At 36.2% G+C, this 27061-nt stretch overlaps 5 protein-coding genes across 5 annotated transcripts; all 5 read right to left on the bottom strand.

Moving 5' to 3' along the window:
* Positions 1-2391: 2391 nt before the first annotated feature.
* Positions 2392-3566, bottom strand: LOC133678218 (protein PHLOEM PROTEIN 2-LIKE A9-like). The gene is made up of 3 exons (XM_062100458.1): positions 3409-3566; positions 3178-3263; positions 2392-2935 (listed from the first exon to the last, which is right to left on the bottom strand). Exons 1-3 carry the CDS (start codon positions 3460-3462, stop codon positions 2560-2562), a joined length of 516 nt encoding a protein of 171 aa, XP_061956442.1. The 5' UTR covers positions 3463-3566; the 3' UTR covers positions 2392-2559.
* Positions 3567-6890: 3324 nt separating this feature from the next.
* On the bottom strand, positions 6891-14058 carry LOC133677900 (protein PHLOEM PROTEIN 2-LIKE A9-like). Its single transcript, XM_062100035.1, has 4 exons — positions 13935-14058; positions 7891-8053; positions 7583-7668; positions 6891-7408 (listed from the first exon to the last, which is right to left on the bottom strand). The coding sequence occupies exons 2-4, from the start codon at positions 7930-7932 to the stop codon at positions 7030-7032; spliced, it is 507 nt and encodes a 168-aa protein (XP_061956019.1). The 5' UTR covers positions 7933-8053; positions 13935-14058; the 3' UTR covers positions 6891-7029.
* A 1550-nt stretch (positions 14059-15608) lies between these two features.
* LOC133678385 (uncharacterized protein C12B10.15c-like) lies at positions 15609-17665 on the bottom strand. The gene is made up of 4 exons (XM_062100673.1): positions 17342-17665; positions 17151-17243; positions 16019-16200; positions 15609-15840 (listed from the first exon to the last, which is right to left on the bottom strand). The coding sequence occupies exons 1-4, from the start codon at positions 17505-17507 to the stop codon at positions 15778-15780; spliced, it is 504 nt and encodes a 167-aa protein (XP_061956657.1). The 5' UTR covers positions 17508-17665; the 3' UTR covers positions 15609-15777.
* A 2517-nt stretch (positions 17666-20182) lies between these two features.
* Positions 20183-21430, bottom strand: LOC133678414 (protein PHLOEM PROTEIN 2-LIKE A9-like). The gene is made up of 3 exons (XM_062100708.1): positions 21196-21430; positions 20882-20967; positions 20183-20708 (listed from the first exon to the last, which is right to left on the bottom strand). Exons 1-3 carry the CDS (start codon positions 21235-21237, stop codon positions 20330-20332), a joined length of 507 nt encoding a protein of 168 aa, XP_061956692.1. The 5' UTR covers positions 21238-21430; the 3' UTR covers positions 20183-20329.
* A 1717-nt stretch (positions 21431-23147) lies between these two features.
* LOC133678315 (uncharacterized protein C12B10.15c-like) lies at positions 23148-25897 on the bottom strand. Its single transcript, XM_062100602.1, has 4 exons — positions 25568-25897; positions 25377-25469; positions 24196-24377; positions 23148-23379 (listed from the first exon to the last, which is right to left on the bottom strand). The coding sequence occupies exons 1-4, from the start codon at positions 25731-25733 to the stop codon at positions 23317-23319; spliced, it is 504 nt and encodes a 167-aa protein (XP_061956586.1). The 5' UTR covers positions 25734-25897; the 3' UTR covers positions 23148-23316.
* Between the last annotated feature and the right edge of the window lie 1164 nt (positions 25898-27061).

Here is a 27061-nt window from a genome sequence, read left to right as displayed (position 1 = left end):
TTGTGTATTTTTTTTTATGGATGTTATTGAATTAAAAGAAAAAAATGAATTTAATATTTTAATTTATATGCATAAATATCTAAAGGACAGATAAAAATCATGTTGTGTTTCCCATGAAAATGTAGAACATGTATCTACATATATTTTGGGAACTAATAACTGATTTATCAAAGCCTTAGAATTGGGCTAAATTTTTTTAAAAAAAAACACATCAAGTCCACGAAGCAGCTTACCTCAGGTAGGGTGCGTTAGGGGTGCTAATACCTTCCCTAACCACAACCAGTCCCTTACCCGTGAATCTCTGACAAGACCAGTACATCAGGTTTCCTAGTAGCCCTCAATAAATTACTAGGTGGCGACTCCAACGAACCAATCAAGCAAAACAAACGACAAATGAAAAATTGCCAGTCGATGCCGCGCGGATTTTTTTGATGTGCGACATGTGTTTTGGGTTTGATTGATGATTTAATTTGAATGTTATAGAGTTAATTGTTGTGGGTATTTGATTATTTGAATGATTTTGAGAGATTGAATTGAAAGATAATGATTTTGAGTTATGATTTTGTTTGAATGGTGAAATTGTGTTAGGAATTTAGAGAGAACAGTAGGTTTCTGTTAAAAATTCTGGGTTGGAAGTTGAAGATGACAAAATTTCAGTTTGGTCCTTCAATTTTGGAAAATTATAGTTTAGTCCCCAAACTTTGGTAAAATTCCAGAATGGTCCCTGGAGTATAATGAGATGATCTGGACAGAAATGAGGATGAATTATGGACATAATTCCACTATATTCATGAATTTATGATATGTTTAGTTTGGTCCTCCAATTTGACAAAAGTTGCAACTTGACCCTTAAAAATATGATAAATTCCAGATTAGTCCCTAGCTGTAATATTAGCTTTTTCAGATTAGTTTGATGAATAATTAAGGGTTATTTAGTGAATTATTGCTAATTTTATTAGTTGTTTTATTATGAATTAGATTTCGGGAAAACCTTTAAATTTTAGGTTTTTGAGAAAATTGACTAGTTAGTTCAAAAACATTTAGGATTATGGAATGCACCCTTAGATAAGTGTATTAAATAGGTTATATATATTCTTTTGAGTCATTCTTAAATATATCTCCTTTATATTCAGATAATCCAGATATTCTACCAGCGAGACGTCAGTAGGATTTTCTTCGATATCAGCTTTGAGTTTTGTTGCTTTCGAGTCAGATGAGTGGATAATTTTCCATATGCATGAGAAATATTATAAATATTTGATTTGCTAATATGAATTGGATCATGCTTTTTGATAATATATATGTTGATTATTATCCTTGTTATGATAAAGCATGATCAATTATTGAATCTGAATTCTTGATATGAACCAACATATATTTTGAATTGACTTCTGAATTGATAGCTCCTTATTTGATTGATGTCATGAGTTGAGCTTTGAGATATGAATATGTTTGTTAGATTATGATTATGAACTTATGTTATGTCAGTCAAAATACCCATGCTAACAGGGTAGTGTTAGTCTTTGTGCACATCGTATCTGAACCCTAGTTGGTCGGGGGAGTCACCAACCTGTGTGGACTGATCATCCCATAGTACGGAGCCTCATGCTCATTGCATTTTGATTTTCTGACGAACTTTACCATTTGACCTTCTTGTTATGGTCTATTTGAGAAACCTTCATATAAGAACCTAGAGCCATAATTGTATATAATTCTCATTGTTATATTACCTCGTGTGTGTATATTGAATATTATCTACTCACTGAGTTGTTGAACTCACCATCTCATTATTATTCTTTTCAGGCTTATAGCTTGATAGCAGGTTATTTTTGTTGAACCTTCCGAACCTGCTTTTTGGTTGTAATTTATACATTTCTTTTATGTCAAGTTAGTGCTCCAAAACTTTAGACTTATATAAACTCTTGTATTAAGATAATTCAATTATATTATGAAGTTGATTTTGTTATTAATGCTACGTTGAACTCTGATTGAGTTAGGATAAGTTTGTGTGTAAGTTTGGGTTTGCATAGACATGGAACCTTGGAGGGGAACTTTGCCTATATGCCGGTCATGGATCTGGGATTCGGGTCGTGACAATATTTGCTTGAATGAATTCATTGAATCAGAGAACGTAACTTTATACAAGAGTTGTTTCCTATAATTGTGCTAAGCTATTCCGGAAATCTATACTGCAATAGGAAATCTATACTGCAATAGGAAAAGAAATATTTTACAGCACATAATTACATATTTGTTTCCTTAACAAGTTTTTCTTTCGCTTCGCTCGGCATTTGGCCTTCTTGGTGTAGAATCAATCGATTCTGGCTTATCGAGAAAAATAAAATTTCTTTATAGCTAGAATGCAATTGTTAAAGTAAGTTTAGTTGAAGATGGAACAAAACAAAGCATTCATTTATTTGATAGATGAACAAAACAGAGTACATAAATCTTGAAGACACACCCCATGAACAGGCAGAGCTTGGTAATACAAGACAGTTAATTCCATTATTATGTTGCATCTTAAATAGGATTGTGTCTGTGGTTAATTTGAACAAAAGCTCAAGGTCCCACTGGATCAACTGTGGCCTTGTGAATTAGCAAACCTCCCTTCCATTTCCCAGTCCACACTTCATACAAACCAAAATAGAGCTTGTTATCATCTGTACTTCCTTTAACCTCAATCTGAAACGTGGGCTCTACGGTAACAGTTCTGTTGTCTGAGTTTTTCTCTTGTAGTTTGATTTTGTTCCATTTGTATCTTCCCCTCTTCCCTACCTTAGCCATCATGAAAATAGGACTATTACTCAATCCAAATGCACCTGGTTTCACCTCTAATTTGAATTTAATTTCGTACTTCCCATCTGGTAGAGAGTCCTTCGTTGTACCTGTTAGTTCAAGCCAACACACTTGAACTAGCTCTGCTGGATCGTCCGTGCTGCATTAATATGGAAGTTCGAATAGTATAGTTGTCAAATAACAATCTTTTTTCAAAACCTTAAACTGTTAGGTAAGCTCTAGATATTATTTATATTATTCTTCAATAAAAGTTTATGTATCGAATGCTACAAAACTAAGTATCTTTTCCTTCTATAACTAAGCAAATATCGAACTTCAGACACTGTAAGTTGAATTTTCCATCAACTTCATTGAAACTTTTAAGAGAAGATGTTTCCTTACCCTTTCTTAGGCAAGTTCCAGTAGCGTTCGTCGTGGCCCCATATGATGTTGAAGCCCCTCGGTCTAAATGTCCACCTTTGGCTATCCTGTAAACATGAAGAGGAACTCTCGTCAAGAAATAAATTTCAACTTCAATATAGCAAGTTGATTTCATCAAGAAGTTCAGTTGATGTTAGTAAGTAGTAGGATTATAGCAAAACTGATGAAAGATAACAGCATTCTGAACTTTACTCTTTTCACTATTTCATCACACTCTGCCTCGTAATGTGGTTTATTTGAAGACATCTTGAGAGGAAATCAATTGTATTGTTGGTTTTGAGAGAAGGAGATGATAAATTTATGGATCCTTACTGAGCCTTTTATACAGCACAAAGGATGAAAGTTTTCTCACTTCATGAATATGTCAGCTTCGAAGAAATGAACATTAAAAGAAACTCAACCACACAAAGTAAAAGAGATTGGAATATAGCTTAGGACGGCAAAAAAAAAAAGTAAATGTGCCAAACTTTATCAGTGAGAAAGGAACCTGAACTTTTTCTTTTCTTTAATCTTTAATTGTCAGTGCTCTATATATGATCAAGAAAAGAATCGATCCACTGGGTAGAAAGACTTGAGCTTCAGCTTGCGTGTGTGCGCACTCGCATGCGCGCAATATACAAGAAGTTTTCTCCGATCAAGAAACTTGAACAAACGTGTCTGTATTACGCGCAAACAGTATAGAATCTTCCAGCTGCCCAACCACAGAATTGAAACAAGCATACAAGAGAAAAACCGAGCAAATTTGGCATATGAAAGAGTTGGAAAGGAATATTGTAATACAAGATGTTATAAGGGTTTGTAACCTTATTTTGAGTTGGATACATCCTTTGAATCCAAATAACTCTGCCGCCCAACTTTTCAAGCTGAATTCAGTGGACGGCTAAAAGAGTGAGCATATCAGGTTGGCATTGACAAACTATGCAATCTTTTACACTTTAGAATATGGAAGTGAAGTTCGAATTTCTGAGAGTAATCAAAATTGTAGTCGGCCGATGTTTTGATGTTGTAAACCACTTCTGGTTATTGCTATCAGAAAAACAAAGTAAAAGAATGGATTCCAACAACTAGATATAAAAATGCTTTTGCACTCTACTTTGTGGTTGGGTATGTGACGTATGTCACTGCACACAATCTAAACGAAGGGTTGTCTCGTAACAATTCCACCTTTGAACAGTACCCTAATTTGTGACCAAGATTTTGATCATACAGGTCACTTAAACAAGATTATTTTCTTTCTAATCCCTTATTAAGATTAAATAGTCTTTGAGTTACGGAAAAAAATGATCTGATTTGAAACATTAAATCAAAGTTGTTTTTTCTGTGTGTTGGTAAACATAAGAACTAGTTGTTATAGCATTAATCAAATTCATGCGCAGTAGAGCTGTTGCTTCCTGAACAATGACCTCGGGATCAAATTAGCATACCACCCTTCCAATTTGCAAGTTGATCAACACTTCTTCCGATTTGCTTCGTGCACAATGAACTTGATGCTGTTTCAAAATTATATGCTTGGAAATGAGGTTTTTAATGTTTGGATAATGGGTAAACACACATTCATGTCAATATTCTCTTCTCCAAAGTTCACAAAATAGATGGTTGGTGGTAGAAGGCCTAACATTTGCAAAACAGTTTCTTTTGGTGGGGTTTAGGGACCTTCGAATGATAAAATCAATGATTTTTAGTAAAGAATTGAAATAAATAAAAGAGTGAGCTTTAAATTTTAAGAATAAGAGTATTTGTTCTTGTTTTTATATGATCATAAATGCACTAAGAATTAAAGTATGAATATTTAAAGAATAGAAATTGTAAATTCTTTACTTGTGAGTAGTTCAAGAGGTATATATTTGCTTGAATAGAAGGGTTGAAGTATCATTTTCTCATGATAGCATTAATTAGAAATATATACCTCTTACACAACATTAATGATGGATATGTATCCCCTGTACAATATTAATGTTGATGAAAATATGATATGCTCTTTATAAGACTTTTATACACCTAAGCGCGTTGAGAGATGTTTATTCTTGACTCTTAATATTTTATGTTAAAATTTATAAGAATAAAAAAATAAAGTCTCGTGACCCAACATAGGGCTCATAACAATCGTCAGTCTCATTCTCACTTGGACCTAGAACGATGTCAAGCCCAAGGAAGACGGGTCTGGTAACTTGTCAGACTTATGTCTATTTGGGTTCAGCGCATAGCTGAATCTAGGAATGTTGGGTCTGGTAATTTGTCAGTATCATATATATTTGGGCTCAAGACGTGGTTGAACCCAAAGATGTTGAGTCTGGCAGCTCGCTAGACCCACATGTACTTGGGCTCAGGGCGTGGTTAAACCCAAAGATATTGGGTCTGACAGCTCGCCAGATCCACATGTACTTGAGCTTAGCACATAGCAAAATCCAAGGATATTGGGTTTGGCAGCGTGTGGCTGAATCCAAGGATGTTGGATCTAGCAGGTCATCAGACTCATATGTACTTAGGCTTAGCGCATGTTTGAACCTAAGGATATTGGGTCTGGTAGCTCGCTAGACCCATATATATTTAGGCTCAGAACGTAGCTAAACCTAAGGATATTGAGTCTGACAACTCACCAAATTTATTTGTAATTGGGCTCAGCATGTGACTGAACCTAATGATGTTGGGTCTGACAACTTTGTCAAACTCGTGTCTATTTGGGTTCTGCGCGTAGCTAATCCCAATGATGTTAGGTATGGTAACTCCCCAGGCCCATATATATTTGAGCTCAGAGCATAATTGAACCCAAAGATATTGGATCTAATAACTCGCCAAATTCATATATACTTGAGCTTCATGCATAGTTAAACCCAAGAATATCGGGTCTAATAACAAGCTGGATATATATGTATTTGAGTTCAGCATATAGCTAAAACCAAGAATATTGGGTCTATCAAATCACAAGATTCATATGTAATCGGGCTCAGCTCATGATTGAATAAAAAAATATTAGACCTGGAAGCAAGTTAAACCCATGTTATCTAAGCTTGATATTCTGCTGAGCCTAAATATGTTAGGTTATCACACCGACTTTCACCTTTTAAACATAGAATTAGGCTAAAACTGAAATTCTAAAAATACACTGACCCATCGGACCTCATGATAAATAGGTTTGAAGCTACTTTGAATCATTCTGATACTACTCCAGGAATTTCCTTTGACTCCTCTCCTAGCTATGATTGGTTTATTTTTAACCATTGGCATCTTCCCTTTTTTTGCTGTCTTGGCCATCATCAAAACAGGTGTGTCAGTCCAAGAAAATGCATTGTTTTTCATAGATAACTTGAAGTTCATTTCAGACGACTTCACTTTTGTAACATGATGAACTGAGCCTGTTACTTCATACCAACACACCTGTAGCGTCTCTTCAGGCCATCCTTAGCTAAATTCACCCTAATTCAGCATCTGCAGATTCACAGTACTGTGTCCCTTTGGACCCTTCCTAGCTCAACTCTTGTAGTGAAGTGAGAACGGTATAGAAGAGGAGTGCCACTAATAAATTCAGGACTTCCAAGTTCTCAGGTTAATTTATTTTGAGATAGGTTAGGCAGGTTAATTAGAGAGGAGGGAGAGTTATCCATTATAATATAAACCAAAGTCCAATGGACTTTGCTCTTAAATTCTGGAAAACTATGGACTATAGATATTGCAGATTCAGTCGCAGGATTTTATTATGATGTTACAGATTTTTTTTCTTGGATTCATAAGAATATTTCACCAAAAAAAAAATCTTTCGGATACATTTGGCCATAACTCTAGGATAGTACAAGAGTGAATAATTTGAACAGAACCTCAATCTGGCATTTCTTCAACTACAGCCTCATGAATTCGTAAACCTCCCTTCCATCCTCCACAACACAATTCATAGAATCCGAAGTAGAGTGTGGTATCTTGAGCATTTTCCGGAACTTCAAACTGAAGCTTGCCTAAAGGAACTTCCATTTCGTGACCTACCGGCACATCCGCCAGATTGATTCTTGCCCATTTGGCAATTCCTTTCTTCCCTACCTTAGCCATCACGAAAGCAGGAGCTTCTTGCCAACCAAATGTGTCTTCTGTCATAGATATTTTGAAGCTCAGTGCATACCTCTCCCCTTTCGATAGGTGTTCTGGGGTTGAGCCCTCTATTTCAAGCCAGCATACCTTTAGCAACTCTGCAGGGCCATCCGTCCTGTAATTTACGTGTAGGACGTGTGCATCAAATGTGCTCTAAGTCAGAAAATTCCCGTTCTGTGATACTTTTCTCCATATCATTGATTATTAAACAGTTCTTAAGAATTGTAATTTTATTTCTTTCTCAAAAAAAGACAGCACTGAAATTGATTAAAGGAAAAATTATCAGTACCCTTTCTCAGGCATCGTCCAATAATCTGGGTTACTACTCCAAGTGATGTTCAATCCCCTTGGCTTAAACCTCCACCTACCCGTATCCTGTAAACATAAAAACCATTCTAGCCCATCAATAACACCATCATTTTCAGTCTTCAGTGATAGTCTTGCATGCATTTTCATTTTAACAATAATCAAGGACAATCGAAGTGGAATGAAATGACCTAAATCCCAAGTTTGTTTATAGAAATGTTTAATCCAAGGGAGGCTGCAGCAAACAAAAACTACTTGAGAAATAGAGTTACTTTTAATAGCATATCCAACCTCGTCATACTCCACTTCCCCAGGATCAGCTGCCTCTGACATCTTGAGAGCAAATAAAGAAGTCTATGTACTAATATCGGTTCTGAGAGAATGCCATGAATCCTTATGAAGCCTTTATATCCAGGGAAATGGAGAGAATCTTCATCTGTTCATCAATATTTTCCTGTCAACACAAGGACATTGAAACAATCTCAACCACAAAAGGGAAAAGACAAATTTGATTTAACTTTGAAACGAAGGAATTGTTAGGATACTGGCATGCAAACCCGACAAGATAAAAGGTAAAGAATAGGATAAAATGAGAAATTAGACACACAAGAATTTACGTGGTTCACCCAATTTGGCTACGTCCACGGGCAAGTATAGAAGGATTTTACTAAGTAATGTGGGAATTACAACCTCTCTCTACTAATAGGAGAACAACTGAAATCTCTCTATTAATAGGAGAAAACACCTCACTTACTCTCTCACAAATACCTCACAATTTTGTGGGATTTCTTTCCCTCTCTCACTCTTCTCTTCTTCTCTCGTTGTGTGCAAAATAAGCTTGGATGCATTGCCTATTTATAGGCAAGCATCCAAGCAAAGGACAAAGGGGCAAGGCAAGTGGCATAAGTTTGGTGCCTACAATTTGTGACTAAGGAAGGATGGCTTCACCACCATTGTTGACTCCCACCATTGTTGACTCTTTAGGTGGCTGGTTTCACATTCTCCCACTTGAAGACTTTGATGATTTAATCAAGTCTTCACACATGATCTTCTGTGATTCTTCTATCCTTATACTTGCCATCTGCATGCTGCTTACATTTCTACTAGGCCATAAGAGGATTTGCACCATATATACTTATCAGTGTTGACTGGTTTAGTCAAAGCATCTGCTGGGTTTTCCTTTGTGTGAACCTTTTGAAAATCTACACTTCCATCTTCCACCACTTCGCGAACAAAGTGATACTGAACATCTATGTGTTTTGTTCTTGAATGAAACGCTGGATTCCTTGCAATATGCAAAGCACTCTGACTATCACAATACAAAAGAATGTTCTCTTGTTTGTGCCCGAGCTCCTCCATAAGTTTCTTCATCCATATTGCTTCTTTACAAGCTTGTGTAGCTGCCATGTACTCAGCTTCTGTTGTGGATAAAGCTACAACAGTCTGAAGTTTAGAGACCCAGCTCACAGCTCCTCCTGCAATTATGAACACATAGCCTGTCGTGGATTTTCTTTTCTCAAGGTCGCCAGCAAAATCTGAATCAACATAACCCTTGACAGTAAATTCTGATCCTCCATAACATAAGGCAGCATCTGAGGTACCCTTGATGTATCTCAAGATCCTCTTAATAGTATTCCAATGCTCTCTACCAGGATTTGCCATGTATCGACTAGCTGCTCCCACTGCTTGTGCAATGTCTGGTCTTGTACATATCATGGCAAACATTAAACTTCCCACTGCTGATGCATACGGTACTCGAGACATCTCCATCCTCTCTGCTTCATTGCTAGGAGACATACTTGAGGATAATTTGAAGTTAACAGGAAGTGGGGTTGAAATTGGCTGACAATCTTGCATGTTGAAGCGTCGCAAGATCTTCTTCAAATAATTCTTCTGAGAAAGCCAAATCTTCCTCTTACTTCTGTCTCGGTGAATTTGCATCCCTAGAATCTTGTTTGTTGGTCCCAAGTCCTTCATATCAAACTCCCTAGCCAATTGTGCCTTCAATTCTTGGACTCAATCTTTGTTGGGGCCTATCACCAACATGTCATCCACGTACAACAACAAAATGATGAAATCTTCTTCAAACCTCTTGTAATACGTACAATGGTCTGAACTGAGTCTGTTGTACCCAAGGCTAATTATGAAGGAATCAAATCTCTTGTACCAACACCTCGGCGCCTGTTTGAGACCGTATAGAGATTTGTTCAACCTGCAAACCAAGTTCTCCTTGCCTGTTTCAGCAAAACCCTCTGGTTGAAGCATATAAATTTCTTCTTCAAGTTCTCCATGAAGAAATGCAGTTTTCACATCTAACTGCTCTAAGTGAAGATCAAATATAGCACACATCGCCAAGACTACTCTGATTGTAGTAAGTCGTACCACCGGAGAAAATATCTCATTGAAGTCTATCCCTTCTTTTTGAGCATACCCTTTCACCACCAATCTTGCACGATACCGCTCCACTTGATCATTGCCATCACGCTTTATCTTGTAAACCCATTTGTTGTCAATGGCCTTTCTCCCTTGTGGTAGTGGAACAAGATCCCAAGTGTTATTCTTGTGCAGAGCTTCAATCTCCTCTTGCATTGCTGTCATCCACATAGATACATCTGTGCTTTTGATAGCCTCATGGAAAGTTGATGGCTCTCCATCCTCTGTTAGAAGACAGTATGCAATATTGCTCTCAGTAACATATTCTGAGTGCCAAGCCGGTGGCCTTCTTTCACGAGTCGACCGCCGAACTTCAGGAGTTTCAGTCTCTATTTGTTCTTGCTCTTCATGTTCTGGTACAATTTCAGAAGAAGCATGATTTGGAGTATTTTCCATCTGGACTTCTGTAGTCTCCTTTAGAATGCTATTATGTTCTTCCATTTGCATTTTACCTTCTACAAATATGACATCCCTACTGATGACTACTTTGTGGGTAGTGGGATCCCACAAGCAATACCCCTTCACTCCATCAGCATATCCCAAGAATATACATTTTCTGGATTTTGAATCCAGCTTGCTGACTTCTTGAGTATTGTACATCACGTACACAGGACTTCCAAATATATGCAATCGAGAATAATCCGCTGGTTTTCCAGTCCACATCTCCATCGGTGTCTTCAGCTCAATTGCAATTGATGGAGATCAATTTATCACATAAAAGGCGGTATTGACTGCTTCTGCCCAAAATGACTTTTCTAGACCTGCAGCCTTCAACATTGCTCTTGTTCTTTCTAATAGAGTTCTGTTCATCCGCTCTGCCACTCCATTTTGTTGTGGAGTGTATGCCGTTGTGAACTGCCTTTTGATACCTTCATGTTGACAGAAGTTATCAAATTCATCACTGGTATATTCTCCTCCATTGTCAGTCCTCAAACACTTGATCTTCTTTTCAGATTCAAGTTCCACCCGCGCTTTGAAAGTTTTAAAGACTGCGAACACATCTGCCTTCCTTCTAATTGGAAACACCCAACATCTCCTGGAGAAGTCATCTATGAATGATACAAAGTATCTTGCTCCTCCCAAGGATACAACCGGTGCTTGCCAAACATCAGAGTGAATCAGGTCTAAGATGCATTTGCTCTTAGTTGTTGATGTGCCAAACTTCAACCTGTGCTGTTTGCTTGAACACAATGCTCACAAAAGGGTAAAGTAACCTTTGTAAGCCCAGGGAGTAACTTCTGATCAGAGAGAACTTTCAAACCTTTCTCTGACATGTGGCCTAGTTTTTGATGCCACATCATCGTCTTCTCTTCTGCAGGACTGGCTGATGGGATTGACGCTTCTGCCACATGATGTGTTTCTCCCATTAATACAAACATGTTTGCAACTGTTTTTCTCGCCTTTAAAACCACCAGCGCTCCTTTGACAATTTTCATTATTCCATTGTCTGTTTGGATCTTACAGCCAAGACTATCAAATTATCCTACAGACAAAAGATTCTTCTTCAAGTCTTTCACATGTCGCACTCCTGAAATAGTGCGAATTAAGCCATCATACATCTTCAATTTGATGGTGTCAATGCCAGCAATCTCTACAGCATGATTATCACCCATGAACACTTTGCCTCCAGAGATAGGTTCATATGTATGGAACCAATCTCGATTGGGAGTCATATGCCATGTTGCTCCTGAATCCATTAGCCAGACCTCAGTAAGCTCTTCTCTATCTGTAGAGATTGTCGCTGCTTCACTATATAAAACCTCCCCATCTTCTGAGGTGCTCGCAACACATCCTTGAGGTTTTGATGACTCTGCAGTATTCTCTATACCCTTTTTAAACCAACAATCCTTTTTGAAGTGCCCTTTTCTGCCATAGTTGTAGCATTTCACAGTCTTCTTACTTCTTGATTTGGACCTCCCTTGCCTTTGACTCCCACTGGAGCCATGCTCTGTTGATCTCCCTCTTGACACCAACAATGCCTCTGCTTGGTTTGAACTATTTCTGTCTCCTTTATTTTTGCGCCTATTTTCTTCTTCCAAGATGGCGGCTGCAACATCATCAAAGACTAAATAGTCTGTGAGGATATTATTGGTCAAGTTGATAATGAGTTGATCATACGAATCTGGAAGACTTTGAAGTAGAAGCTCTGCACGTTCACTTTCCTCTATTTGTTGACCCAACGTAGTGAGTTGTGAAAATAGAGTTCTTATTGTGTTGATGTGGTCAGTCACCGCCGTGGTTTCTGCCATTCGAAGGGTATAAAGTCTCCGCTTTAAGAAAATCTTATTGTGCAAAGACTTGGACTCATATAGCTTTGTTAGAGTCTCCCATATCTCCTTAGTTGTTTTTTTCTCCGCCACACTTGATAATACTTCATCGGCTAATGCTAAATGTATGTTAGCAATAGCATTGCCATCCATCTCATTCCATTTTGCATTATCAGTGATCTCCACGGGCCGATCCCCAATTGCTGCCAAGCAATTGTCTTTCCTTAAGATTGCCTTGATTCTCATTTTCCACAGTGAGAAATTGCTCCCCTTGAACCTCTCAATCTCGTACTTTGCTGCCATTGTATTCACCAAGATCTATTCAGCTATCACCATTTCACAGATCTGTAACGTATATAGAAATAGTATCGTGTGAATAATACTTCACTAAGTAAGTTCCCAGGAAAGATTGGAGGGGTCACAAACGGTCCCGCTTAAAACCCAATCTCCTTAGACAGAACTTCCTAGACTGTATTTAATCACCGCACTGACTTTCTATATACGCCAACAGTAGCGTATGTGAACAGTACCGTATGGGTGAATAGTGTCGTAGATGTGAATAGTAACCGTATACACGAATAACTTTTGTGTATTAACAACACCAACCAGAAGGCTCTGATACCACTGTTAGGATACTAGCATGCAAACCCGACAAGATAAAAGGTAAAGAATAGGATAAAATGAGAAATTAGACACACAAGAATTTACGTGGTTCACCCAATTTGGCTACGTCCACGGGCAAGTATAGAAGGATTTTACTAAGTAATGTGGGAATTACAACCTCTCTCTACTAATAGGAGAACAACTGAAATCTCTCTATTAATAGGAGAAAACACCTCACTTACTCTCTCACAAATACCTCACAATTTTGTGGGATTTCTTTCCCTCTCTCACTCTTCTCTTCTTCTCTTGTTGTGTGCAAAATAAGCTTGGATGCATTGCCTATTTATAGGCAAGCATCCAAGCAAAGGACAAAGGGGCAAGGCAAGTGGCATAAGTTTGGTGCCTACAATTTGTGACTAAGGAAGGATGGCTTCACCACCATTGTTGACTCCCACCATTGTTGACTCTTTAGGTGGCACAGGAATCGTGTAAAATGTAGTCGACTTTATCACGAAGAATAGTATTAGAATATTTTTGGTATCTCTAATTATAAAACCCAACCAGGTAATTAACTCAGTAAAATGATTGGGTAACGGGTCTGGTGGGTCAACCCGAATCAACCCAGGTCAACCCCGGTCAAGCACCTATATCAAGCATTCTTTTACTCTCCCGGACAGTACTTTGATTGAATTCACATTCATATTCATTCAGGATATAGGTCTTGAAATGTAGTTACAAATCTTGTGGTAGGAGACAGAATAATTCATTTAACATGAAACTCAAATATGAATCACCACTTCCATGAGTTCTTTCTTTTTCTAAAGCTGTTAAACTAGGACTCCCACACCTGCATTTGCCTTGTGTATGATTCTTAAATAGATCTGGGCTTATTCACCATTCACGGAAATTCGCATGCGTCTCTCTAAAAGATGAAGAAAATAGAACATATACTCAATCACTTATGCTTCTGGTTTTTACTAAACATGTATAAATAGCTTGGACATAAATATCAACATAGGAGAGATAAAGCACCTGGAGAAGTAGCACCAGCTGGACACCGATTCCTCCAATTTAGCTAATAGATCTCTTGGCTGTTCAAAGAGAAAGTAGCTAATAGATCTTTTGGTTGTTCGAAGAAAGAAATGAGGTCACAAACTTTGACTTTCCTTTGATGTGAGGTGCAGTGTTAAATCAAATTATTGCATATATAAGCTAGGTCTCAACCGGGTTCGCTCGGGTCAGCCGAGTCATGAGTCAACCTACTAGGTTTATCAAATTTGACCGATTTTTTGCTCTCATTGGTTTTTTATTTTACTTGGACCGGTTCAACCACCAGGTTAATCAATTTCCGAATCATCCCATCAAACCAGTCTTAGTTTAATAATTATGGTCATAGCCATACACATTAGAAAAAAATATTTTTTAAATAATAAACTTGATTAGATTTTTTTTTTTTTTGTATAATCAGACTTTATAAAATTTGATTTTATTTTATTCAAAAATTAAGTACAATTTAAACTTTATATGCACACCTAACATCTTCTCAAAGAAAAAATAAAAAATAAAAATAGTGATTATAAATTATAATTTATTTAATGATTAAAGAGCCCCACCCCTCTTCTTCTTCCACTTGATTTTCAGTCAAGGGTGTGTTTGTTTGTTTGTTTGGTATGTTTCTTCATGGGACTTTGTTGAAGTTAATGATTCCATTGCTTCTTTTGATGTTGGATCATCAAAGGCGGGTTTTGCTTCTTCTAGGGTTTTAGGATATGAAGAAGAGAGATAGGTTTTGATCAATTGAGGGTTTTAAGAATATGCAAAGAAGAAGAACCCAATCTTCATTCCACACACAATCGCTTCGCTTCCCTTAGATCCCTCACCAGCCATCAACTCCACCCATAAACCCACAATCGCAATTCAAACGATGAGAAGAACATCCAAAACACCAAATCTGGAGTCCATTTTTTGAAGTCAGATTTGAAAGTTTTCTTCCAATTCTAGCCACCCTGATTCTATCTTAGCCTGATCTAGAACCTCATTTATCAGCGTGACCTCAAATTGAAGCACTCACATAGTCTGTTGAATTTCCAGCAGGTATGGGTTGAGAAATCTGCAGTTTTCTGTTTTTTACGCTGTCTGAGCTTGACTTTATCGATCGTTGCTCTAACAAGTTGCATTGGTGAGAGCACAGTTGTGAAGAGCCACAGAATGATATGGTTTTATGAATTCAAGGGACGCGTCTTTTGCCTTTTCCCAATGATTGACAAGAGAAGTTGGCGTATTGAGTATAGTGGCAGTGTCAATCATAAAGTTGCAGAACAGCAGAAGCTTGAACATTTGACACTTGCTCTAAATCATGTCCTAAGAAGTCTAATAACTCAGAGGAGTGCAGACCACTAGGTTGAGCAACCAACAGCGTCAGCAAATGTAAGGATAAAAAAGAGGCAATTTTCTAATTACCTAAAACACCATTCATTGGGGGGTCCTGATTTCGTGGGAAACAGTGGCAAGAAACTGCAAAGCTCAAACCAGCCTTAATGTTTCAATTTAAAGGTCTCGAGAATTTGCAAAGAGGAAGGTTTTCATAACTTGAAGACAGAAAGATTGATCTGTCATTTGGTTGATTATTGAAATTTTTTGTTGATTTAAGATGTAAAGTGCAATTTTTCAAACTATAACCGTAATAACAATTCGGACCAAGCTGCATGATGTTAAATGTAATTTTCCCACTCGTAATAACGACAAACTATAAATTACTAATTTTGCAGATCCGGGAGTGCTGGAGGGCAAAATCAAAGGACAAAACAGTTGATTTAGCATGAGAAGTACACTTGGGTAGCAGCAAAATTCAGAAGATGCCCTTCTCGTTTCTTCATCACTTCTTCTCCAGAGCAATAGATGCAGAAGCCAAATCTTCAGCTGCTGCTGGCTTGTGCAGCTGCAATTGTAAACCAAAATTCTCATGGAAGATGCATAATAAATGTTACTTGATCAATATTCTTCTGTCCATAAAAAGCTCAAGTGTTCAACAAAATTTACATGTTGGTGAAATCCTAATCAATGATTTTCTGTGTTTCAACTTTCTATATGACACAGGGCATTGAAAGGAAACTTACTGCTTCTGCCACAGATAACCAGTGGAGGGAACGCACAAAAGCATCAACTTTTGAAGGCAAGCTGTCGTGATTCCAATATGTTATGTTCTCAAATTTTGCAGTTATCTCCCAAGTGTTTGAGTTTTGTTCAGACATGTCAGAAGCTTTTCTCTTGCCAGGACTCTTCTTTCCTATGACAAAGCCTGCAGACAACAATAAGAAAAAAGTACCAGCTTGAACTTGTTCTGCAATATTTCATAAACTCATTCGCATCAGGAAACCAAACCATTCTTATGAAATTGAAGGTATAAAAGAACAACCAAGCCTCAATCCTAAACTAGTTGGTTTCTTCTCATTTGTGAAATCAAAAGTATGCAAAACAAATCTCAAAAACCATCTTGTTTCAGGTCTCTCGATAATGAGACGAACATGCCAGAACCATCCTCTTGACAGATTTAAAAACTATTGTGAGGAGATACAATTTAGCCTCCAAAGTAGTTGTTTGTGACTTAAAATTCAAAATTTGGGTGTGCAAGTGTGTTTGCGTGTTAACATCTGAAGGGATTATAGTGTTCCTTTCTATGTTTCAGTCTTTGAATGAGGTCATAGTTCTTGTCAGAGTTTTTTAACCACTCTCCACCCCAATCTATACTTAGTACTACCAGGTAAAAACAATGGTATCTGTATAAATAACTTTCACATTCCAGCTCCAAATGCTACAATAACCCACAAAACACGCTATCCCAATTAAACATACAAAAACAAAAAATATTAATTTGAACCATCATCACAACATTGCCAAATTCTCAATTAATCATATGATCCACAAATGAGAGAAGAAACACTACCCCTTTGAGGAGGGCTTTGTCACAGAACCACCCAACTCAAAATTTTAAGCTATCAGTTTAACTGCTGCAGCCAACAGGAGGGCCAAAAACCCTCCAAGTCCAAAGAAACCATTTGACACCATTTCACACGATCAAAAAAAAAATTGGAAACACCCACACAAAAGCAATGACTAAGAAAAAAAAACAAGAATCAAACCGACTCAAATATTTCCCACATTATGTAAGCAAGAAACCATTTTTTCCCCATATAGGATCATAAAAAGTATATTTAAAAAAATTCCGGGGTTACAATATAACATGCTTACCAGAATACCCATTTGGAATAGCAAGTGTGGCACCCTGTAACTTCCTGCCTCTAAAATGAGCTTCCTCAACTTTCATCTCTTCCACTTCTACACCTACAGAAGCACCAAAACACATAGAATTATAAGAAACAGTACATAAACAGAGGGAGGCCAAATGGGCAAACAGGGAAGAAAAGGCTGAACTTACTTACCGGTGGGTTTGGGTTTGAAGTAGTGAGAAACAGCAGAAGGGCCATCATATTTGATGCAGCAAGGTAGTAAGTGGACTTTGCCTGTTAAATTTGGGACTTCTGTCTCTGATTTCTTTTGATTTATAGTTCCTGTTATTCCTGCTTTTGAATTTCCATCCAAACCCATTTTTGCTGATTGTTTTCTTGATTTGGATTTCTGATTTGCCCTTGAAATCTTCTAGCCTCTCTCTTTGTGTTTTCTGCTTTCCCGCGCTTTTTCTCCTCGGAAAATGGAAGACAGAGAGCCCTAAACAGAAGGCTAAATAGATAGACAGAAAAGACAAGGCTGGCTTGGCTTAGAACTTTAGATTCTTGAGGGATGTACGTGCGACTTGTCATCTGCCCAAGACGACACGAAATCAAAGGATTTCTTTCTGATGGGGATCATAAATTATTAATTTATTAGAATATAGTTATGGGCATTATAAGTTCTTTCTTGTGTTTCAAACGGTTGGGATAAAAAATTTAAAAAATTTATTTAAAATTAATTTTTTATATTTTTAAATTATTTTTAAAAACTAAAACAAATTATTTAAAAATATTTTTAAGTAAAAACTACTATGAAAAGCAACCATTAATATATTTCTAAACACTCAAAACATAATTTTAAAACTTGAAACACAATAAAATTAAGATTAAAAGATCCAAGCCATAAATGAATTAAGAGGGTAAATATAAATTATTAATAAAAACAATTTAAAAAAAGTATCAAAACAATCTTGTTTAAGCAAAACAAAAAAAAATTATAAGGAATCAAATCTAGTTAATCTTTAATTTATTAACCGGTCTAAACCTCAAGTTTATTATATCTTAGGTTTAGGTTAATCCACTAGGATGGTTCAGGATTTATAATCAAATAGAACGCACCTTATATAGGTAAACAAGATTCGAAAGTTGGGAAATAAAGCATGCATTTTTAATCAGCAAGTGTGTGTTTATATTATAGAGATTTAATGGTGATAAAATTATGAGGATTCACTATACGAACCAAAAAGCAATTTTAGTATGAATAAATCAGTTCGTTTAATTAATTTATTTATTTATTTTCAAATGCAAGGATAGCTTAAGTGAATAAGATCATCGCAACCTTTTTTCTGGTTCAATCACCTTCTTCCATATTTTTCGTGAAAGTAATTGCATGGCAGACTGCATGGTTAAACAAGGAGTGCAGAGATCTAGTGAATTTGTTGCCTGGCTTTGACTCCACCTTTTTTCTGTGGCCTTGCTCTTGTATCTTCTCCCACTATGTCTTTAAGTTATTTTCGTTTTTGTTTTGTAGAGGAATGTTTAGCTTTGAGCTCATTCGGATGGCTATTCTAAGGTTTTCTTTGCTTTTGTTTTTCTTATACTGCGCTTTATCTTATTTATGGTTTTTTGCCATAGTAAGATATTGTGTAGTTTCTGTACTACTCCCGCCAGGCTTTGACGTTTAAATAATATACACATCTTTCAAAAAAAGATCATCGCAACCTTAAAAAAGCTTGATATGTACACCAGATGTTGAAGTGATAATCATGAACATGCTACTCCATTTCTAAAAAGAGTCTTTGCTGATTTGAATTAGTAAATGAACTACATCAAATTCAATAATTTTGTTTTCATTAACGAATGACACTTTAGTTATTGCCTAGAAGAAAAACAATGGCAATGGCAGATACTAATCAGTTCAATTACGTGAATTGAGAGGAAAAAGAAATGAAACACAAGCTAGACCATATATGCTGAGTCTCCTCCTATAATTAAATTTAAAGGATATTAGATTTCATAACTTATCAAAATCATTTGTATTTAGAACCAATATATAATTGAACTCGATAATGTTGGATTTGATAACTTTGTCAAACTTATATCTATTTCGGTTCAATGCTTTGCTAATTCCAATGATATTAGATATGATAGTTAGCTAGATTTATATATATTCGAGCTTAGCATGTCAAATTATATATACTTAATCTTAGTATGTAGTTAAACTCAATAATATCAGGTCTGACAATACGCTAGACTCATATATACTTAATCTGAGTATGGACTTGTATCCTAAAATATTAGATTTAGCAAATCACTATATTCATATGTGATTGAGCTCAATTTATAATTAAATTAAAAATTATTGGACCTAGAAACAAGTAAAATATATTTTATCTAGGCTTGATATTCTACCAAGGCTAGGTTATCACTGAGTTTTGACCCTTTAAAACATAGAATTAGGCTAAAACTGAAATTCTAAAAATACAGTGATCCATCGGACCTCATGATCAATAGGTTCGAAGCTTCTTTGAATCATTCAGATACTACTCTAGGAATTTCCTTTGACTCCTCTCCTAACTTTGATTGGTTTATTTTTAACCACGTTTGCATCTTCCCTTTTTTTTGCTGTCTTGGCCACCATCAAAACAGGTGTATCAGTCCAAGAAAATGCATTGTTTTTCATGGATAACTTGAAGTTAATTTCAGACGACTTCGCTCTTGTAACATGATGAGCTGAGCCTGTTACTTCATACCAACACACCTGTAGCGTCTCTTCAGGCCATCCTTAGCTAAATTCACTCTAATTCAGCATCTGCAGATTCACAGTACTCTGTCCCTTTGGACCCTTCCTAGCTCAACTCTTGTACTGAAGTGAAAACGGTATAGAAGAGGAGTGCCACTAATAAATTCAGGACTTCCAAGTTCTCAGGTTAATTTATTTTGAGATAGGTTAGGCAGGTTCATTAGAGAGGAGGGAGAGTTATCCATTATAATATAAACCAAAGACCAGTGGACTTTGCTCTTAAATTCTGGAAAACCATGGACTATAGAATCTTGCAGATTCAATCGCAGGATTTTATTATGATGTTACAGAATTTTTTTTCTTGGATTCATAAGAATATTTCACCAAAAAAAAATCTTTCCAAATACATTTGGCCATAACTCTAGGATGGTACAAGAGTGATTAATTTGAACAGAACCTCAATCTGGCATTTTTTCAACTACAGCCTCATGAATTCGTAAACCTCCCTTCCATCCTCCAGACCACAATTCATAGAATCCGAAGTAGAGTGTGGTATCTTGAGCATTTTTCGAAACTTCAAACCGAAGCTTGCCAAAAGGAACTTCCATTTCGTGATCTGCCTGCACATCTGCCAGTTTGATTCTTTCCCGTTTGGCAATTCCTTTCTTCCCTACCTTAGCCATCATGAAAGCAGGAGCTGTTTGCCAACCAAATCTGTCTTCTGCCATAGATATTTTGAAGCTCAGTGCATACCTCTCCCCTTTGGATAGGGGTTTTGGGGTTGAGCCGTTTATTTCAAGCCAGCATACCTTTAGCAACTCTGCAGGGCCATCCGTCCTGTAATTTATGTGTAGGACGTGTGCATCAAATGTGCTCTAAGTCAGAAAATTCCTGTCCTGTGATACTTCTCTATATATCATTGATTATTAAACAGTTCTTAAATATTGTAATTTTATTTCTTTCTCAAAAAAGACAGCACTGAAATTGATTAATGGAAAAATTATCAGTACCCTTTCTCAGGCATCGTCCAATAACCTTCGGTACTACTCCAAGTGATGTTCAATCCCCTTGGCTTAAACCTCCACCTACCCGTATCCTGTAAACATAAAAACCATTCTAGCCCATCAATAACACCATCATTTTCAGTCTTCAATGATAGTCTTGCATGCATTTTCATTTTAACAGTAATCAAGGACAATCAAAGTGGAATGAAATGACCTAAAACCCAAGTTTGTTTATAGAAATGTTAAATCCAAGGGAGACTGCAGCAAACAAAAACTACTTAAGAAATAGAGTTACTAAAAAAGCTAATAGCATATCCAACCTCTTCATATTCCACTTCTCCAGGATCAGCTGCCTCTGACATCTTGGGAGCAAATAAAGAAGTCTATGTACTAATATCGGTTCTGAGAGAATGCCATGAATCCTTATGAAGCCTTTATATCCAGGGAAATGGAGAGACTCTTCATCTGTTCATCAATATTTTCCTGTCAACACAAGGACATTGAAACAATCTCAACCACAAAAGGGAAAAGACAAATTCGATTTAACTTTGAAAAGAAGGAATCGGGTAAAATGAAGTCGACTTTATCAGGAAGAATAGTATTAGAATATTTTTGGTATCTCGTTGGGGGTCATATATCTATGGTCATGAAAGGAATTGATCCGTTTTGCTAAGAGATAACAATATGCATTCTATTTTTAAAAAAATTAAAAAAAAAAATACTTATTCTATGATCATATGCTCACATTGCCACCAAGAGAAAATTGACTTGTGAAGGGAAAAAGGGAATTTTGCTCTGCAATTACGTTTCCATAAGCTAAATATATTTTAATCTAAAAACTAAAAACATATTGCAAATAATTTGTCTCGAATTTTTTAAAAAAAAATGATTAAAATAATCACTTAATAATTAAATGTAAGAAGAAAGAAAAGAGAAGTGTTAGGTCTATTCGAGTTCCATACACGAGGAATAGCCATGTATGAGTTAGAAAAAAATATTTTTAAAATGATAAAAAAGAACTCTTGATTAGATTATTTTTTTGTATAATCAAACTTTATAAAATTTGATTTTATTTTATTTAAAAATTAAGTACAATTTAAACTTTTTATGCACACTTAACATCTTCTCAAAGAAAAAATAAAAAGTAAAAATGTTGATTATAAATTATAATTTACTTAACAACTAAAGAGTCCCCACCCCTCCTCTTCTTCCTCTTGATTTTCAGTCAAGGGTGTGTTTGTTTGGAATGTTTCTCCAAGGGACTTTATTGAAGTTAATGATTCCATTGCTTCTTTTGATGTTGGATCATCAAAGGCGGGTTTTGCTTCTTCTAGGGTTTTAGGATATCAAGAAGAGACATAGGTTTTGATCAATTGAGGGTTTTAAGAATTTGCAAAGAAGAAGAACCCAATCTTCATTCCACACACAATCGCTTCGCTTCCCTTTGATCCCTCAACTCCGACCATAAACCCACAATCGCAATTCAAACGATGAGAAGAACATCCAAAACACCAAATCTGTAGTCCATTTTTTGAAGTCAGATTTGAAAGTTTTCTTCCAATTCTAGCCACCCTGATTCTATCTTAGCCTGATCTAGAACCTCATTTATCAGCGTGACCTCAAATTGAAGCACTCACATAGTCTGTTGAATTTCCAGCAGGTATGGGCTGAGAAATCTGTAGTTTTCTGTTTTTTACGCTGTCTGAGCTTGACTTTATCGATCGTTGCTCTAACAAGTTGCATTGGTGAGAGCACAGTTGTGAAGAGCCACAGAATGATATGGTTTTATGAATTCAAGGGAGGCATCGTTTGCCTTTTCCCAACGATTGACAAGGGAAGTTGGCGTATTGAGAATAGTGGCAGTGTCAATCATAAAGTTGCAGAACAGCAGAAGCTTGAACATTTGACACTTGCTCTAAATCATGTCCTAAGAAGTCTAATAACTCAGAGGAGTGCAGACCACTAGGTTGAGCAACCAACAGCGTCAGCAAATGTAAGGATAAAAAAGAGGCAATTTTCTAATTACCTAAAACACCATTCATTGGGGGGTCCTGATTTCGTGGGAAACAGTGGCAAGAAACTGCAAAGCTCAAACCAGCCTTAATGTTTCAATTTAAAGGTCTCGAGAATTTGCAAAGAGGAAGGTTTTCATAACTTGAAGACAGAAAGATTGATCTGTCATTTGGTTGATTATTGAAATTTTTTGTTGATTTAAGATGTAAAGTGCAATTTTTCAAACTATAACCGTAATAACAATTCGGACCAAGCTGCATGATGTTAAATGTAATTTTCCCACTCGTAATAACGACAAACTATAAATTACTAATTTTGCAGATCCGGGAGTGCTGGAGGGCAAAATCAAAGGACAAAACAGTTGATTTAGCATGAGAAGTACACTTGGGTAGCAGCAAAATTCAGAAGATGCCCTTCTCGTTTCTTCATCACTTCTTCTCCAGAGCAATAGATGCAGAAGCCAAATCTTCAGCTGCTGCTGGCTTGTGCAGCTGCAATTGTAAACCAAAATTCTCATGGAAGATGCATAATAAATGTTACTTGATCAATATTCTTCTGTCCATAAAAAGCTGAAGTGATCAACAAAATTTACATGCTGGTGAAATCCTAATCAATGATTTTCTGTGTTTCCTAGGCAATTACTGCTGCAAGGAAATTAGAAATAGCTCCAACAAAGATAAGAGAATCTAGTTTTGAATATTTCAAGGCAACACTTCTCCACAAAAAAGAATGCAGTAACTGGCCAGTGTCCATTTCCTTCTGGACTAACAGCAAGAAAAATGAAGACTTTGAGAGTAATAGCTCTTTACTAGCTCGAGCAGCTGCAATCATAATCAATTTCTCAGGATAACTAAAGGTCAAAGGTCTGATATTTTTTTACTCAAACAAAAAGGATAACCAGTTCAGTAACCTAAGATGTTGGTCAAATCCTAAGCAATGGATTCTGTGTTCCAATAAAAATCTGATTTAAGTTTCTTCAAGAAAACACTTTTGGATAACCAACACCTTGCCAGTGTCTATTTCCCAAATGGACTGAGAGTAAGAAAGATGTAAGACTTTGGGCTTAATAGCTCATTTCTGTTAAGTCAATCAATAGCCATACACACCTAAGCTGTTCACTCACACATCTCTTTGCAGGTTACTTTTCCATTCTCGAGATTTTGTGCCCAAAAAACAAAACAACTATTTGGATTCAAGTGACAATTTAGTTCGTACATGTGCCCTCTGATCAAAATGCTCAAAGAAAAAGAGAAAGTTGTCAGTGTATCAACTTTCTATATGACAAAGGGCATTGAAAGGAAACTTACTGCCTCTGCCACAGATAACCAGTGGAGGGAACGCACAAAAGCATCAACTTTTGAAGGCAAGCTGTCGTGATTCCAATATGTTATGTTCTCAAATTTTGCAGTTATCTCCCAAGTGTTTGAGTTTTGTTCAGACATGTCAGAAGCTTTTCTCTTGCCAGGACTCTTCTTTCCTATGACAAAGCCTGCAGACAACAATAAGAAAAAAGTACCAGCTTGAACTTGTTCTGCAATATTTCATAAACTCATTCGCATCAGGAAACCAAACCATTCTTATGAAATTGAAGGTATAAAAGAACAACCAAGCCTCAATCCTAAACTAGTTGGTTTCTTCTCATTTGTGAAATCAAAAGTATGCAAAACAAATCTCAAAAACCATCTTGTTTCAGGTCTCTCGATAATGAGACGAACATGCCAGAACCATCCTCTTGACTGATTTAAAAACTATTGTGAGGAGATACAATTTAGCCTCCAAAGTAGTTGTTTCTGACTTAAAATTCAAAATTTGGGTGTGCAAGTATGTTTGCGTGTTAACATCTGAAGAGATTATGGTGTTCTTTTCTATGTTTCAGTCCTTGAATGAGGTCATAGTTCTTATCAGAGTTTTTTAACCACTCTCCACCCCAATCTATACTTAGTACTACCAGGTAAAAACAATGGTATCTGTATAAATAACTTTCACATTCCAGCTCCAATTGCTACAATAACCCACCAAACACGCTATCCCAATTAACATACAAAAACAAAAAATATTAATTTGAACCAACATCACAACATTGCCAAATTCTCAATTAATCATATGATCCACAAATGAGAGAAGAAATACTACCCCTTTGAGGAGGGCTTTGTCACAGAACCACCCAACTCAAAATTTTACTACCCTTTGAGGAGGGCTTTGTCACAGAACCACCCAACTCAAAATTTTAAGCTATCAGTTTAACTGCTGCAGCCAACAGGAGGGCCAAAAACCCTCCAAGTCCAAAGAAACCATTTTACACCATTTCACACGATCAAAAAAAAAATTGGAAACACCCACACAAAAGCAATGACTAAGAAAAAAAAACAAGAATCAAACCGACTCAAATATTTCCCACATTATGTAAGCAAGAAACCATTTTTTCCCCATATAGGATCATAAAAAGTATATTTAAAAAAATTCCGGGGTTACAATATAACATGCTTACCAGAATACCCATTTGGAATAGCAAGTGTGGCACCCTGTAACTTCCTGCCTCTAAAATGAGCTTCCTCAACTTTCATCTCTTCCACTTCTACACCTACAGAAGCACCAAAACACATAGAATTATAAGAAACAGTACATAAACAGAGGGAGGCCAAATGGGCAAACAGGGAAGAAAAAGCTGAACTTACTTACCAGTGGGTTTGGGTTTGAAGTAGTGAGAAACAGCAGAAGGGCCATCATATTTGATGCAGCAAGGTAGTAAGTGGACTTTGCCTGTTAAATTTGGGACTTCTGTCTCTGATTTCTTTTGATTTATAGTTCCTGTTATTCCTGCTTTTGAATTTCCATCCAAACCCATTTTTGCTGATTGTTTTCTTGATTTGGATTTCTGATTTGCCCTTGAAATCTTCTAGCCTCTCTCTTTGTGTTTTCTGTTTTCCCGCGCTTTTGCTCCTCGGAAAATGGAAGATAGAGAGCCCCAAACAGAAGGCTAATAGATAGGCAGGCAAGACAAGGCTGGCTTGGCTTTGAACTTTAGATTCTAGAGGGATGTACGTGCGACTTGTCATCTGCCCAAGACGACACTGAGTCAATGGATTTCTTCCTGATGGGGATCATAAGCTATTATTAATTTATTAGACTATAGTTATGGGCATTATAAGTTATTTCTTGTGTTCCAAGCGGTGTTGGGATAAAATTTAAAATATATATATTTAAAATTATTTTTTATATTTTCAAGCAAAAAAAAATTTAAAAAATAATTACTGATACATTTCTAAATACTTATAAATATAATTTTAAAACCTAAAATATAATGAAATTAAAATTAAAAGAGCCAAGTCATGGATGGATTGAGAGGGTAAATATAAATTAATTCTAAAAATAATTTAAAAAGAGCATCAAAACAATCTTGATTTAGTCAAAAAAAAAAAAAAAAAAAAAAACTTCTATAAGGGATCATATCTAGTCAATCTTTTCTTTATTAACCGATCTAAACCCTGAGTTTAGTATATCTTAGGTTGATCCACTAGTACCTTATATAGGTCAACAAGATTCGAAAGTTGAAAAATAAAGCATGCATTTCTAATCAGCAAGTGGGTGTCTATATTATAGAGATTTAATGGTGATAAAATTATGAGGATTCACTATACGAACCAAATAAGCAAGTTTAGTATGGATAAACCAGTTCGTTTAATTAATTTATTTATTTATTTTCAAGTGCAAGGATAGCTTAAGTGAATAAGATCATCGCAACCTTAAAAAAGCTTGATATGTACACCAGATGTTGAAGTGATAATCATGAACATGCTACTCCATTTCTAAAAAGAGTCTTTGCTGATTTGAATTAGTAAATGAACTACATCAAATTCAATAATTTTGTGTTCATTAACGAATGACACTTTAGTTATTGCCTAGAAGAAAAACAATGGCAATGGCAGATACTAATCAGTTCAATTACGTGAATTTATGCTTCATGTCAGAATCTAGAGGAGTAAAAAGAGCAAAAAGAAATGAAACATAAGCTAGAGCATATATATTAGGCCTCATGGTATAGCTAAACTTAAATAATATTGAATTTCATAATTTACTAAATTTATTTATATTTGAACCCAAGACATAATTGAATTTAATAATATTAGGTCTGATAGCTTTATCAAACTTATGTCTGTTTAGGTTTAATGCGTA

The sequence above is a fragment of the Populus nigra genome, chromosome 18, assembly GCF_951802175.1.
Source record: "Populus nigra chromosome 18, ddPopNigr1.1, whole genome shotgun sequence".
Classification (NCBI taxonomy): Eukaryota; Viridiplantae; Streptophyta; class Magnoliopsida; order Malpighiales; family Salicaceae; genus Populus; species Populus nigra.
This window is presented reverse-complemented; position numbering and strand designations above follow the sequence as displayed.

What these genes read in the sequence shown, in the direction of transcription:
- LOC133678218 (XM_062100458.1), bottom strand. Translation starts at nt 3,462, where the DNA reads ATGTCTTCAAATAAACCACATTACGAGGCAGAGTGTGATGAAATAGTG. An exon ending in GTGATGAAATAGTGAAAAGA is followed by an intron (nt 3,264 to 3,408) that starts GTAAAGTTCAGA and finishes TCATGTTTACAG; the next exon opens with GATAGCCAAAGGTGGACATT. An exon ending in TGGAACTTGCCTAAGAAAGG is followed by an intron (nt 2,936 to 3,177) that starts GTAAGGAAACAT and finishes ATATTAATGCAG; the next exon opens with CACGGACGATCCAGCAGAGC.
- LOC133677900 (XM_062100035.1), bottom strand. Translation starts at nt 7,932, where the DNA reads ATGTCAGAGGCAGCTGATCCTGGGGAAGTGGAGTATGACGAG. An exon ending in GGGAAGTGGAGTATGACGAG is followed by an intron (nt 7,669 to 7,890) that starts GTTGGATATGCT and finishes TTATGTTTACAG; the next exon opens with GATACGGGTAGGTGGAGGTT. An exon ending in TGGACGATGCCTGAGAAAGG is followed by an intron (nt 7,409 to 7,582) that starts GTACTGATAATT and finishes CGTAAATTACAG; the next exon opens with GACGGATGGCCCTGCAGAGT.
- LOC133678385 (XM_062100673.1), bottom strand. Translation starts at nt 17,507, where the DNA reads ATGGGTTTGGATGGAAATTCAAAAGCAGGAATAACAGGAACTATAAAT. An exon ending in CTTCAAACCCAAACCCACCG is followed by an intron (nt 17,244 to 17,341) that starts GTAAGTAAGTTC and finishes GTGCTTCTGTAG; the next exon opens with GTGTAGAAGTGGAAGAGATG. An exon ending in GGTTATCTGTGGCAGAAGCA is followed by an intron (nt 15,841 to 16,018) that starts GTAAGTTTCCTT and finishes TTACAATTGCAG; the next exon opens with CTGCACAAGCCAGCAGCAGC.
- LOC133678414 (XM_062100708.1), bottom strand. Translation starts at nt 21,237, where the DNA reads ATGTCAGAGGCAGCTGATCCTGGAGAAGTGGAATATGAAGAG. An exon ending in GAGAAGTGGAATATGAAGAG is followed by an intron (nt 20,968 to 21,195) that starts GTTGGATATGCT and finishes TTATGTTTACAG; the next exon opens with GATACGGGTAGGTGGAGGTT. An exon ending in TGGACGATGCCTGAGAAAGG is followed by an intron (nt 20,709 to 20,881) that starts GTACTGATAATT and finishes CATAAATTACAG; the next exon opens with GACGGATGGCCCTGCAGAGT.
- LOC133678315 (XM_062100602.1), bottom strand. Translation starts at nt 25,733, where the DNA reads ATGGGTTTGGATGGAAATTCAAAAGCAGGAATAACAGGAACTATAAAT. An exon ending in TATTCCAAATGGGTATTCTG is followed by an intron (nt 24,378 to 25,376) that starts GTAAGCATGTTA and finishes TGTTGTCTGCAG; the next exon opens with GCTTTGTCATAGGAAAGAAG. An exon ending in GGTTATCTGTGGCAGAGGCA is followed by an intron (nt 23,380 to 24,195) that starts GTAAGTTTCCTT and finishes TTACAATTGCAG; the next exon opens with CTGCACAAGCCAGCAGCAGC.